This window comes from Gadus macrocephalus, chromosome 8 (genome assembly GCF_031168955.1).
Source record: "Gadus macrocephalus chromosome 8, ASM3116895v1".
NCBI lineage: Eukaryota > Metazoa > Chordata > Actinopteri > Gadiformes > Gadidae > Gadus > Gadus macrocephalus.
The window spans coordinates 13,571,944-13,586,785 of NC_082389.1; the positions used below are offsets into that span (position 1 = coordinate 13,571,944).

A 14,842-nucleotide genomic window follows, 5' to 3' on the forward strand; every position below is an offset into this window, starting at 1 on the left:
AGGATTCATGCCCTCAAGTCATCCACAGCCAAGACTTTGAAACTCCCTTAGTAATCGGGGATTGTAATGAATCATTAGGGGAATTAAGAGGGTGTGTCGGGCAAAGTATAAACAAAGGAGATGAGGCAGAACAGGACTTTACTGAGAGTTCTTTAAACAAGGTTTAATTCTGTCCAGACAGTTGGACCTGGCTGGATGATTCTAGTCATCGAATGCTTTCAGACAGAACCACCGGTTCTGACTGGATCTACTGTAGACATAACAACAAAGAGAGGGGAGGGACACAGAGAGAGAATGACACGCAGGGGGTGAGAGAGAGAGAGAGAGATACAGAAAGAAAGAAAGAAAGAAAGAAAGAAAGAAAGAAAGAAAGAAAGAAAGAAAGATGATACAAAAGGGTAATAAGAGAGAGGATATAGAGTCAGAGAGAAGCAGATTTATTAAGAGGGAGAGTGATTGAAAATGAGATAGATGACGTAGAGAAAGAGGAGTATATTTAGAGAAGTCAATGTGTGAAGGAAGCAGAGAAAACTAGAGTAGCGAATGGTGAAAAATAGTGGAGAGTGTGGATAGAGAGTGGATCAAAGAGACGGGCGACGAGAGGAGTAGAAGTAGTAGAGAGAGAGAGAGAGAGAGAGAGAGAGAGAGAGAGAGAGAGAGAGAGAGAGAGAGAGAGAGAGAGAGAGAGAGAGAGAGAGAGAGAGAGAGAGAGAGAGAGAGAGAGAGAGAGAGAGAGAGAGAGAGAGAGAGAGAGAGAGAGAGAGAGAGAGAGAGAGAGAGAGAGAGAGAGAGAGAACATCTCCAGCTGTTTCTCTTCTGAGCCAGCACTTCGGTGGGAAACCCGGGGGAGTTGCCTAGCAACGCATCGCAACAATTGGCGGGCCGCCACAACGCATTCGTTCCCCAGCTGCACCACCGCATCCACCATGGAGCCCGCGGAAACCCCGGGCCTTCACACGCCCACAACGCCTTCATCATCATCATCACCACCTCCATAACATCCACCTTCATCGTCATAAGCAACACCACCAACTTCATCAACCAACCGTGATCCTCTTAACCAACCACCGTCAATCATTATCGCCATCATCACCACCATTACTACCTTCATCATCCCCCCACCACCGTCATCCTCACCCCCACCACCACCTTCTTCACCATAACCTTCACCACCACTTTCCTCAACACCACCATCATCATTATAACTCCCACCAACGCCCTCATCACCTTCATCGTCCCCACCGCCATCACAACCAGCGTCATCCCAATCCATCCCCATCAACACGCGGTACTGAGTTTCCAGGAAGTGGTGGTCATTGCACAACTCTGGATTATGGGTCTCAGGAGAGCTCTGAGCTCCACACGTTGTAATCACTTCTAGGAACAGCGGGGGAGAGAGAGAGAGACAAAAACAAGTTTCCAGTGGAATGGCTGTGGCGGCGACCAGCTGCTGGGACCGTGACTGGGAGCGCACTATAGTAGCACTCATGTTCTGGAAGCTCTGTGTTCTTGAAATTCTACGTACGACTTCAGGCTCCAGATGTTCTAGAACCACACACAGGCTACTCATTGGCTAGTCAGACCTTTATGATTGTTAGCGAACCCCCTGTGGAGTAGGGAAACCTGGACTCACTGGCTCTAGGACAAGGGAAGTGATGCTTTGAATGATGGGTGGTCGTGTTATATACCGCCATTAATGATAATGGGAATTCAAAGAGAGGACATGAGATTGGTGTAAAAACATGAACAGTGTAACACTGGAGACATAATGCATTTGTCTTCCTCAGTTTTCAGTTGTCAGGAATCTTTTATAAACAGAATGGCTGAAGAGTGATGTATGAAAAGGCATCGTCTGTGGGCCCTGTAGCTATTGTCAGGAAGTAGACTGGCTAGAGATTCCCTCCGGTTAGGGTCATGTCGCTAACGCTAATCTAGCCACTCATGGTAATCCCGCCACCGGGTCTCCATTAGGGAAAACCTTCTTTGGCGTTTGTTTTGGTTCTCAGGAATCTGGTGGGTCTGTGCCAGAGGAGCCCTGGGGAGGGGCTAACGCACCCTGACCAACGGGACCAGGGTCCCAGCCACGCAGTCTACAGCTGTCCTTACATCTGCCATCAGACCATCAGAGTGCTCACTGACAAAACATGCAGGGCCTCCAAATGTTGGTCGTCGGTATGCAGACTTAGAAACTCTAACCTCATTTCCGCTGCGTCTTCAGCCAGCTAGATGTTAAGCCAGGAACAGGCTCCTCCGAATGACGTTTGTAGAGCGGAACATTTGATTATTTTATCCTATATAACTAGATACTCGCATGGGAATTAGATACCAAGTGTCAAGTAGACCAATTACCATGTCACCAGAGAAAAACAAGATGTCGCGGCCAGGACACGATTATAAAATACACTGAAACTCAGTTTTCTTTCACTATGTTATGATACGGTTGTACCTACAGTGAAGTTGTCAAAAAAAACAAATGAGCCATGGTTATCTTTCACCATTTCACTGGTGTACAACGGATGCAACACCGATGAGTCATTTACGGTCTCACTCCCTCTCCCTTTCTCACCTGTAGGACGGGGCTTTTGTCGAATGTATACCCCCCGGGCCGGCCCTCCAGCGTGGAGAACGCCACATTCCCGCCGGTCAGCGGCGAGATGTCGCTGAAGTCGTCGGTGCAGACGGCCTGCCTCTCGTCCTGGCCCCTGCCGATGAAGCCCCTGCTGGTCTTCTGGTAGGTCTTCTCGCAGGAGCCGCTGTAGTACTGGTACGGCACCCAGGGCCCGTCCTCGCTCGTCCGCTTGTAGATGGCGAAGCTTTCGGCCGGCTGGTGTGGAACTTGAGGCGCACGTAGGTGATGTCGAAGGCTTTACCTGTGGGGGCGAAAGGAGGCGAGACACTGGTTAGGTGGGTTGTACTGGTTTGTACTGTGTGGGTGAAAGAATAACCAATGCTAAAGAACAGACAGTGGCCCGGACCAAGTTTTTCTACCATAACAGTTTCAACCCGATCCTGTTCTTTAATTGGCCCAAACTTCACATGATTGGCTTGTTTGGAAATGTATCCCACAAAAAAGAGGGAAAAAAGTCACATTGGCAGGTTCTCACTTCTTCATACTAGCATTATAGCAATACGACACTTCCAAATATTTTTTTGGTATACCAAGATATCAATCATTGAAGAAATATTCTCTCTTCCGCAATCATAACCCTCAACCACGACCATTTTGACAGCGTTTTCGTTATGCATTGCATTTTTTAGACCCATGTCGCTTCATCGACAGTGCTGTCGACCTGCATGCCAAGGGTATGAGTTACAGAGTATTCACACTACATGACAGCACACTGGCAACAGTGTCTGTGGACTTGTTTGCTCTTGGGGCCTCTTTGTCTGAGAGGCAGTGTACTCCACAAAACAACGAGAGACAGACAATCAAACCCCTGCAGCGACAGAAGATCTGGGGGGGAGGGCGAGGGGAGATTGCACGCGGAGAAGATCATCTATTCCGTTAAGCCTGACTTGGTAATGAACTCTTAAGGACACTGCGAACGCGGCAACAATCACACGCATTGTTTAGCCCGGCCTTTTTAAAAGATTCAGCCGGCAAAGATTCCGACTGCGAGAGGAGGAGGAGGAGGACTGAGGGTCTTCAGTACTGTCGGTGGAGGGCCCCCCTCTGCTGTTCCTCCCTGCATAGCTGGCATGTCTGAGCAGGCCCTGGGAGCTAGCTCTGTGCACTAGCCTAGCATGGGATGGGGGTTCCTGGAGAACACCCGGACACTGAGGGAGTTGCTAGTCAGGTGATGTGGAGACAAGACGGCCATCTTTCAGCGGGAGGGTGGCGATGGAGGGGAGGGGGGAGGGGGTGTATGAAGGGCTTCGGCTGTGATCACCGGCAAAGAATGTGCTCAGCAAACAGGGCTAGCAGAGGTGGGCCAGGTTGGAGTCGGGGATGTGTGTGTGTGTGTGTGTGTGTGTGTGTGTGTGTGTGTGTGTGTGTGTGTGTGTGTGTGTGTGTGTGTGTGTGTGTGTGTGTGTGTGGGGTATTGTGTTGAGAGCAAATATGAGGTTGGGTCATGTGACGAGATGATAATGCAGCAGGAAGCGGCGGCGATGGGACAGGAAACAATCGCAGAGCAAACACACCGGGGTCGCCAGCCCATCAAGGCAGGGGCGTGGGTGTCCCAGCAAACCCGCTGACCTCCGTCTGACCGCCCGGCGCAAACCGACGTACGGATAGACGGACGGAATAGACGGACGGATTACACAAGGTGCAGTGGAGGCGGGAGTGTGTTTATCCTATGGGTGCCGGGAGATTTGAGAACTAGAACTGAACCCACGGCGGAGGAAGGCACCCCGAGGTGAAGGGATGGTTTGAATCCCTCCTGGAGGTCGGGGTCTGAGAATGTGTGCGACCAGAGAGACGCCACTTCCAACTCCCCCCACCGCCCCCACCATGCTCCTCAAACTCTTCTAGAAACTTCTGAGGACTCGCTGGCCTCGGATCAGAGCGTCAGTGTCAAGTGTTTGATAAAAGGCTCTCCTCTCCTTCCTCTCCTTTTCTTTCTTTGAGGGGAACTTGGCCCTTTTACGAGTGGGGGGTGTGTGTGTGTGTGTGTGTGTGTGTGTGTGTGTGTGTGTGTGTGTGTGTGTGTGTGTGTGTGTGTGTGTGTGTGTGTGTGTGTGTGTGTGTGTGTGTGTGTGTGTGTGTGTGGTCCACTGGGAGCAGACTGTCGCCGACAACTCATTTTAAAAGCCCTTCCCCTCCCCTCCGACAACACCACCACCAATTCCTCACACAAACAAGACAAACATCGTCTGTTGTACGCAGCAATCAAGCCTTCACGCAGGACGGCAAACACAGCGTACGCCTGTTAATGGGGGGGGGGGGGGGGGGGGGGGGGGGTCCCTGGGTGGACCCGGGTGGCAGCTGGATAGAGCCCCCGATGGTGGTCCACCTGGGCTAACACGGGCCTAGGGATGAGGGAAGGGCTGCTTGCATGCTGGACGGCAGTGTATGGGAAACTGCGGTAGCTCGGTTCACCGCCAGTGAGGGTGCAGTTAGCGCTTAAGCCAACACCAGTCTAAAGTTTTATTTAAAAAACGTGAAAAGTGTAGGAATTGTGGTAATGTGGTTTCACTGTGGGTCACGTTGGAGTAAGCCCTCAAGCTAACAAAAAACAAACTCAAGGAAACGCCAAGCTCACTTAATTCAATGTCAAGCAAACAAGCTTATGTTGAGTCTCAAGCTAACCAACCGTCAGATCGCTCCAGAGGATCTGTGCGTGACTCATAATAATGAGTTCCATGAGTCCACTCAACAACAACAACAAACCAACAGCCAACGTGACCTTGCAAACACCCAGCCCATATGATCAAACCCAGAGTGCGGTTCAGAGTGCTGGGGATGTGGGTGCCAGCAGGCCACAAGTTCCTCCCCAGCTGAAGGCCAGGAGGTTCTGTGGAGCCCAGAGCAGCGCCGTTCCTCCAGAACAATCAGAGTATTGACGAGCAGAAGATTTCAGCGGGGAACTCCAAACAAAGACATCGCTGTGGAGAAGGCCGGCTGTTCTCCAGTATAACCAACAAAAAACCCCCCAAAATACTAAAAACATAAAAGACTAGCAGGGGGAGATCCACACAGCTCCCCTGCAGGTTTCAAACCAGCTGATTCTCAAGAAGAAAAACAAAAAACAAGATTGTTTGAAGCTCAAAGACGCAAATGTTGCTGAGGAAACACAACTTCATCAAGTGTTATGACTGAACACAAAGCACAGACAGCACAATGAAATGCATGATTTCAAAGAGACACCAACAAGAGCAGAGTAAAAAACGAGCACCGTCAGGCTTTGAGTTTCTAAACTGAAGTTCTGTGACAAAGCTAATCTGCTAGAAGAAGCTAGCTAATTAAGTCCTGTTTCAAAACGGGACCGGGCTGTAAAGGCCTGACCCTTTCAGACACTCCGCTGGGGGGGAGGGCTGACGGACAGCACAGAGAAACTATGTATGCACCTGCCTTGGTCATCCCCCCCCCTCTATCCTCCCTATGGGGGAGGGGGGGAGAGGAGGCTGGAATGTGCTTCCGCTGGGCTGAGAAAGACAAGGGGGAAGGGGGTGAAGGATTTGATGTCAATACAGACCCAAAGAAGGACTCCCAGATAGGAAGAGAGGGAGAGGGAGATGGTTGTGGTCAGCGATATAGAGACAGACTGGGAGTTGGAGGGAGATTCCTTTCGTATGCATAAAGAGTTTGGCAATTAATTACATACAAATATTTCACTATATCTAGGGAGCACACAATTTTTTTTATGTGCCGTCACTTAATCTTGCCCTCTAACCAGATGTTGGAGAGCAAGATGTTGCTCAAAAGCACACAGCCAGCACCGGGCACAGCACTTATAGCCACAGTGGACGCACACGCACACACTACAGTAGCATGAATGAGCTCCATATGGACCAGCAGCTGTCCAACCTCAAACTACCTCAACACATGCATATAAAGTTATAAACTACTGACCCCCTGACGGAAGACCGTTCTACCCCGTTTGAACTGCATTACTTCAACGAGTACCAATGTGCTTTTGATACGAGGGGTCTACCGTGATCCAGATGGTATCATCAGGTTTTAATCTCCACAAGAACTTTCAATGTTTTACACATGCTCCTGCTGCTCCATTAACACCATTTACTTCCCTCAGCGCGGACTAGCCTGTGTGTACGTGTATGTGTGTGTACACATATGTGTTTCAGGTGTCTGAGCTGCCGTCTCGCCTGACGTGTCCTGTCATTAGCAGCTCTTCTGTGGAACCGTACCGACATGCTGAGACCTGCACCAGATATTCCACACCAGCAGCGAGAGAGATAGGGGAGAGGGCGGGAGGAGAGAAGGACAGGGGGAGAGAGGGGGGAGGGAAGAGAAGGACAGAGACAGAGAGAGACAGAGAGAGAGAGACCGACAGAGACTGAAAGAGAAGATGTGGAGAGGGAGAGAGTGAAGATAAAGAGGGGAGAGTAGGAGATAGTGAGGGGCTGGGGGGGGGGGGGGGGGGGAGACTGATAGACGAGGTGAAAGAAAGAGTGAGACACAAGAAGGGTAGAAGAAAGAGGGGCTTGAGAGGGAAAGAGTAGGAGAGCAAAATTGATGGAACAGAAAAGCAAGAGAAAAAGGGAACAAGGGAGGTGGAGCCAGGCGGGGGCGGTGGAAAGGTTATGGAAAGAGCGGGTGGGAAGAAGACAGGCGATGGCGAGAGAGATGGAAAGAGAGGGAGAGGAGAGCCAGGTGGATGGACCCACACAGAGGGAGAGATGGTTTCAACTGCCCAAAACACCTCAACAATGAAAAGAGATCCTTCTGCAAAAGAGTAGATAATAAAAACATCCCATCGTACAAAGGCCACGTCGCCATCTCGTTAACGTCACGCCCACTGGGCTTCGAACAATCACTACTACTGTGGATGAAGTCACCACGTTCCGAACTGGGATCCGTTTCATTCCCAGCTGACAGGACTTCTCTGGTCTTAACGCAAGGGGTCCAATCCAAGCAGATAACATTTTGCCCGGGCTAATGGAGGGGAAGTGTTTGGGTGATAAGACGGCCCGGGGCCCGGCCCAGATGTTCCTCCCAGGGGGATACGTGTCACATGGAGGGTTTAATGAGGAAGAGGTCCTCCTGGAGGAAGAGATTAGAGAGCTGGAGGAGGAACCGCCAGGGAGCTAACGAGCTGACATGGACGACCTTGAGGACCAAACCTCTCCCCTCCTTCCTACTGTCTTCTATCAGCACCCTCTGTTCCTCCCGCCCACTCCTTTCCTCCCTTCCTCTACACCCGCGTCCCGACCCCCTTATCACCCGCTCAACCTTCTTCATTCATTCACTCTCTCCCTTCTTCCTCTCACTCTCCCTCTCACTCTCTCTCTCCCTTCTTCCTCTCACTCTCTCTCTCTCCCTTCTTCCTCTCACTCTCTCCCTCTCCCTTCTTCCTCTCACTCTCTCTCTCTCCCTTCTTCCTCTCACTCTCTCTCTCTCCCTTCTTCCTCTCACTCTCTCTCTCTCTCTCCCTTCTTCCTCTCTCTCTCTCCCTTCTTCCTCTCCCTCTTTCCCTTCTTCCCTCTCTCTCTCCCTTCTTCCCTCTCACTCCTTCCTCTCTCTCTACCTTTTTCCTATATCCCTCTCTCCCTTCTTCCTCTCTCTCTTCCTCTCTCCCTCTCTCCTTTCTTCCTCTCTCTCTCCTTTCTTCCTCTCTCTTCTTCCTCTCTCTCCCTTCTTCCTCTCTCTCTCCCTTCTTCCTCTCTCTCTCCCTTCTTCCTCTCCCTCTCTCCCTTCTTCCTCTCCCTCTCTCCCTTCTTCCCCTCTCCCTTCTTCCTCTCTCTCCCTACTTCCTCTCTCTTCCTCCCTCTCCCTTCCTCCCTCTCCCTTCTTCTCTCTCCCTCTCCCTTCTTCCTCTCCGTCTCACTCACTCTCTCATTCACTCACACTGAGATTAAACCTTCTTTGCTCTTCAGAGGAAACATGACCCGGTCAGTCATGGGATAAACTAGGGTTTGCAGGGACACCAAGTACTTAGTATAAACATTTTAGGTTCTGCCCTGGTTAGACAAATTAAAATTTCTTGTTATTTGGAAGTTGTTCCAACTCTGCACCTCAGATGTAAAAACGTATAAAGCATGACTTTCCTTATGACTACAATGGCTCCATTATATCAAGCCCCGAACCCCATTACAGTAGACTGAGTCAAGTGAACTGGTTCATTCTGATATCAGCTCCAGACATCACTTAAGAACACAGGGCTCCTTCCGCCCGTAGGTTCGAATCCCAGATAGAGAGCGAGAGACGTGCCTGAGCCAGACCGGTCTGATCCCCCACTCAGGAGGGGGTTCAGGAAGCCTCCGGAACTAAGCCGGTATGCGTACCTGAGGGCTAGAGGCTGAATTAATGACTGGATGAATGACAACCCCTCCGGTCGTCTTTAGATGGGACCAGATAGTGACATGTTTAGGGACAACTCCTCTTTTGTATCCCATAATCAAACAAAGGAGAGCGCTGCAGGGCACCGAGGGGACGGATTGTGGAGGAGGGAGGGCGGGACCACATCGCCTGAGACAACAGGTAGGACAACAGCCCTGCCCACTAATCTGGGACCTTTTAAACCCGATCAGGTGAGAAGGGATTTCAGTCAGCGTTTGGACCTGGTGACTCAACGAGTCCGGGGTCTGGGGTCTGCACAGGGCCCACACCCACCAGACCGGCACAGCCTTGGGGCCGGCTTATCCAGGAGGGGGGGGGGGGGAAGAGTGCGTGTGTGTGTGCGTGTACGTGTGCGTGTGTATGTGTGTTCGTGTGTGTGTGTGAGGCCCACCAGTACCCCCTCCCAGCGTGGTCCAATTAAATTTCCCCCATGACATCATGGCATTCTTCGAATGAACAATGACGGCTTTGACTTTTAACGTGTGCCACAATCTTCTTCTTGCCGAGGCCACGCCCACCTCCTCCCAGAGGCCCCGCCCACCTCCGTTTCCCTCGCATCGTCTCCCATTCAGATACTGAGGACATCTGTTCTGTTCGCTCCAACAGGCTTCTGTTAACACACTCTTAATACACATCTGTCTGTGCATCCAGATGAACACTTTACAGAGGGACTCGAGGAGTCAAGAGTAGCATCATGTGTCAGGTTACATTACGTCGTCAACCATCAGTTACATTTTACATTCTGTACTCTACATTTCTACTCATGATGTCGTGCTTTTCACTATTTATTCATTGAGCAGCACTTATTTCCAGAGTGACTAACAGTGAACATAGATCTTTCTCCATGATGCCTTTAGGTTAGACTGTGTGGGGACCGTGGTAATCTAGGCCACTTTCATTATCTTTATTCTAGATAACGAAAGAACTTCTTATCCAATTCTAAAGTCCTGGGTCCAGTTGCACCAGCAGAACGTAAGGTCCCACTTAGGCTACGTTGAACGTAAATCACCCAAACGTTCGACTTTACACTCTACTAAAAAAATAGCAGTTGCACCAAGCAGATAGTTTCAACGTAACACTAAGTTATAACTTATCTTTTACACCTCCCCTCTAGCTGGTGTAAGTTCCATACTAACGATAAAGAACCGTTAAAAGAAAAAAACGTAAAAAGATTTCAACACTAACGCAGGGTAAAGATGGCTATTCGTTTTGAGCAATGGGAAGAGGAGTTTCAATGCGATTTGCGCCGGGAACGGATTGTCCGTGACCGTATCGATCCATTTCTTTATTATGATGATGTTGAATTATATGCGCGATTTCGGTTTTGCCGGGCGGAATATTATATTTATTTATTTATTATAAAATCCGCCATCAAATAGCTTAACCTCACGCCTATACCGTCCAAGCAAATTTTAGAGAATAAATGACTGAAACTCTTTTGTTTGCCCTCTCATTTGGGTGCTAACGCGTCTTCACTCGGGTAAGGTGGAAACTTGCCGGTATTTCCTGTTTACATTGTTATCTGTCAATGATTGGCTTGAAATTATCTAAACGTCATTAAAAGCGACACTGGTACACTTTATGCACTACTAGTAACGTTACAACTTAAGTTATGGTGGTGCAACCAAAATTTAGAACACCTTTAGTTTGACACTAGCTACGTCGAGCGTAGGGTTAAGGCAGACTTTACACCCGAACTTATGATCGGCTTTACGTTCTGCTGGTGCAACCGACTGCTGCTGGTTATGTTCTGCTGCCTCTCCTAGGGACCAGTGACATGCCCCATCCCCAGGAACGTCCTCCTCTGCTCCATCCCCCCCCACCCCCCCACACGGTCTACCTCTTCAACAGGTGCCAGAGCTTGACAACCTTACACCTCCTCCAGTGGGACACAGAAAGAAAGCCCCTGAGAGTACAAATGGAGAGTTTGATTTGAGGGAGGACAGGAGGGAGGGCAGGACATGGACAAGGACTCTGTGGAATCCCGGGAATGCACAGGAGGGTCTAGCTGCGACCCTGGCCCCCTTTAGAGAACCTTCCCAGACCCACGACTCAAAACTCAGCCACCCACGGAGCTCCTATAGACTCCCACGCCCAAACTCTCACTGCTCCTGGCTAGGGCAAACGTTCCCTAGTGGCCAACTCGGGTATCGCCGTCCGGTCACCGTACTTCAAGAACAAGAACTAGTGTAGATTAGACCTAGCTCATGCTCCGGCTTGGTGATGAGGTTATCTTATAATACGCCCATGGGATTGGCATGCTCTTGTTCAGGGACCTACTAATGCGCGGCGTGCACCCCATCAGTGAGCAGGAAATGTCAAATATAGGAAAAACATGTTGCCGTTGTTGTCGACAGCGTCTCCAGTTCTTAAAATACATCCACCTAGACCCCCTCCCCCCCACCACTTCAACACACGAACCTCCTATACATACTCCCAGGAGGAGAGTTTTGAGAGTATATTTCCCCTGCGGAGGAGCCAGAGGTCATGCGACTGGGAGATGTCGTGCTAACAGGGCAGCCGAGCAGGAAGTATAGGCCTGCGTGTGACGGCTTGGTACTGTCACTTTAGGCCGTGTAGAGGAAAGCTGCGGACAAACCTGTCAGACAAAAAAGACCTACAATATAGATGTATATGAAAGGACCTTTGTCACACACACACACACACACACACACACACACACACACACACACACACACACACACACACACACACACACACACACACACACACACACACACACACACACACACACACACACACACACACACACACACACAGTCTAAGCAGCACCCAGTCCGTCAACAGTTATACATTAATAACGCTGTCAATGTATAACCGGCGCCTATAGGCTGGAATGCTGGTGCTAATGGCCGTGTTTGGTTCCAGGCCTCCAGATATTATTCAGTAGTGCCACCGACTGTGAGCTTAAGCCTCCAAAGGAAAAACGATAGGGAGAGCAAGCAAGAAACCAACGGCATTATCGAGACGCCCGCTCAGATGTTCGGGACATTGTTCACGCATTCGCTCGTCTGGTCTAGACCTCAGTACCCTCAAGGTCTTAGGACTAAGAGTGTCGTATTTCTGCTGATTAGAGAGAGGGGGGGGGGGGGGGGGGTACTACAAATGTAGAAAAATGTAAGCAAAAATCCCCATCTGTGTGTTGATAACATCTCCATAGCCAGCGGCGGGGAGGAATAATTCTCCCTGCGGTGGAAGGGGCTGCTATCTGCGGTATTTGATAAACAGCGTCGCGAGACGAGGTGAGAAGGACCAGCCGGAGACCCGACACCAAACAACCGGCTGATTAAGGAAAGAAAAGACCAGAGTGACAGCATACCGTCACTGCCAGGGCCTGGTCGGCCTCAGAGCACTTCATTCTGTTTGAAAAGGATTTGAATAAGGGGGAAGGTGTAGAGAAATTCCCAAACGGCTTAAGAAATTTACTTTTGTCCGTGGCTTTTATGCCATGTTCCAGGTTAGTCCGTTATCAGGTCTCATGTATTATTCTAAACATCTACCTTTATTTTATGACTGACAAAGTGGTGAAGTTGTGGTAATTCAATTCAAAGAGACTCAAGTTTCGTCTCCTTATATCCCGGAGAGGGGTCATTCCCTATACTGAACATCTAATCTTTTATTTGGCGAGTTAGGTCACACTGCTCCGGTAGGTATGCAAGTCAGCGAGTCTCTCTCTTGGATGGGAGTCCCGCCTCCCGTCTAAATGCTGACGCTGTTAAATCACTGCAAGCATCTAGCCTGTGTTGAGCCCCCCCCCCCCCCCAGCGCTTCCCGTCCTGACGAGGGACAGGGGACGGGGGGAGACGGGGGCGGCAAGTGGGTAGGGGGCTTCTGAAACGGTGGGATTGCCAATTGGAAGAGCCGTGTAATGACGGCCTTTAGTGGCTGGTGGTAGTGCCCTGTCGTTAGTCATTCAGGACTTTGGGTTGGGCTTTCATTGCCTGGTTACCAGTTTAAAAGGAGCACTGCAAGAATGCCTGTGATTTCCCCCTGCATGGAGCCTTGTGTTTAAAGTCCCCATCCATAATGACCTGGGAATGCCTGAGAGCAAAGTACATGGAATAATCTACAACCTTCTCCTTTACATTAGGTTAACAACAGTTGAACATTATTCATATTCTGCCGCTATTACAAAAGGGGGTTTAATGCAACATTCGGGTGAAGAAATTAGGTTTTGTATGTTTGATCAGGAAAATGCAGCCCACACTACATTTATTCAAAAACAACTCAATAAATAAAAGTTGTGAAAGCAAGACAAAGAACCCCCTCTGACAGAGTGAGAGCCACAAGGGAATGGTCTGTTTGGCTAGGATTTAACTGCTGGGGCCACCAAAGAAGTGCTACCTCCACCCCTAGGTGTTACAAAACAAGGGGCAGCAGGAACAAACGAAGGCCCGGCCAAGTGTCCACGTTAGCAGAGACAAAGGGGCCCAGTAGGGGGCTTCATGTGGCCCTCCTCCACCGAGAGACTGCGGCAGACCTCGCTAAAACAAAGCCGAATCCAACCCCAGGGAGAGCCCTCACCAGGTGGACAACAGCACTGTGGATGTGAGGACAAATGGCTGTGGTCCAACATTACCCTGGTGGGACAGGGATTTAGTGTAAAGATCATGAAAGAAAAATGACTAGAGTCACGATGGCTCATCGGTAGATCTCTTTGACTCTTTAAGAAGAACCACATCAATTGGGCCATCTCACAGACGTCTGGGTTTAGTCTTAGACAAAAACAACCCACAACAATGAACTTCTGCAGCTCTCTGACAATGCAAATGCACATGCTGGTACAGCAAACAGAGCCTGGGGACTTTCAGATTACTGATATCTGCCTCCCTCATCTGTAACAATAGGTGGGAAGAGGCACAAAGTCAGACATTTGTTGAGGCCTTGTTATCATTTCTGTGCTATGGAACTTTGAGGTTCAAGGCGAGATGTGGGTTTATATCCAGAGGCACATGACAGCATTTGTTAAATAGGACACCATGTTTTGTGTTTTTAAGAAGTAAGCCTAAAAGATTGCTCCAACAATGTTAACACTGACGAAATCCCACCTCCAAGGTGATGAAACTGATTCAAGCACAATTCTGGCCTGCCAATTTCCGTCAAAGTTTCTTAGAAAGAGTTTTCTAAATATTTCACTGGTAACACTCACTGGTGACGTTGCCTTGGTGAACTATCATTACAAAACAATGTGATGCAAAAGACTCAAGGAAATTCAAGTCAAACAGAAAGCCCAGCCTCTTGGATTCTCCTCTGCTTAATGCAGTGCTCAACGCAGATGTCCGACATTTAACAGCTGCATAAAAAGTTACGTTAACGCCAAATCTCATGTCCGGCCTCCCCCCCCCCTCCCCCCACCACCACCACCACCACCCCCCTTCTCATATAGCAGATAGGGTGTGGGTGGTTGTGGGGCTTGGTTGGAGACAGGGTAACCATACTTTAGCTGTCTTTCAAGAGGATGATGTTCTGGGATTGAGTCCAGCCTCCCTCTGGACACTGTCAGCGTCAGTCAACTTAAGCCAGAAAGGAAGTAAACCTACATCTCAATGTTGGCTACAGAAGCTAGCCACATCCGGCTACGTGACCTGATACGGCTACATGGTCTAAGCGAGTCATTTTTAGGCCTTTATTATCCAATAGTGAAGCCATCATTTACTTAACAGAGTGACTTATCTTCTAATCACCACTCTATTCAAATCACACTTTTCAGTATACCCGCACCAGGAAGGAAAACATCCACTCGTGCAATGTTAGCTACGTCAGCTAACCACGTCCGCCGACTTGACCTGTAATTTGGCCTGAACGCGTCAGCCATGAGCATTTCACCCCCACTTTTAAATAGTGAGCCATCATTTACTG

General features: G+C 49.6%; 1 protein-coding gene across 1 annotated transcript in view; it reads right to left on the reverse strand.

Moving 5' to 3' along the window:
* Nucleotides 1-14,842, reverse strand: part of lamc1 (laminin, gamma 1) — a 50,163-nt gene that overhangs the window by 25,838 nt on the left and 9,483 nt on the right. The window contains 2 exon segments of the mRNA XM_060059201.1: nucleotides 2,567-2,817; nucleotides 2,820-2,870. Of these exon segments, the coding sequence (XP_059915184.1) occupies nucleotides 2,567-2,817; nucleotides 2,820-2,870 (302 nt within the window).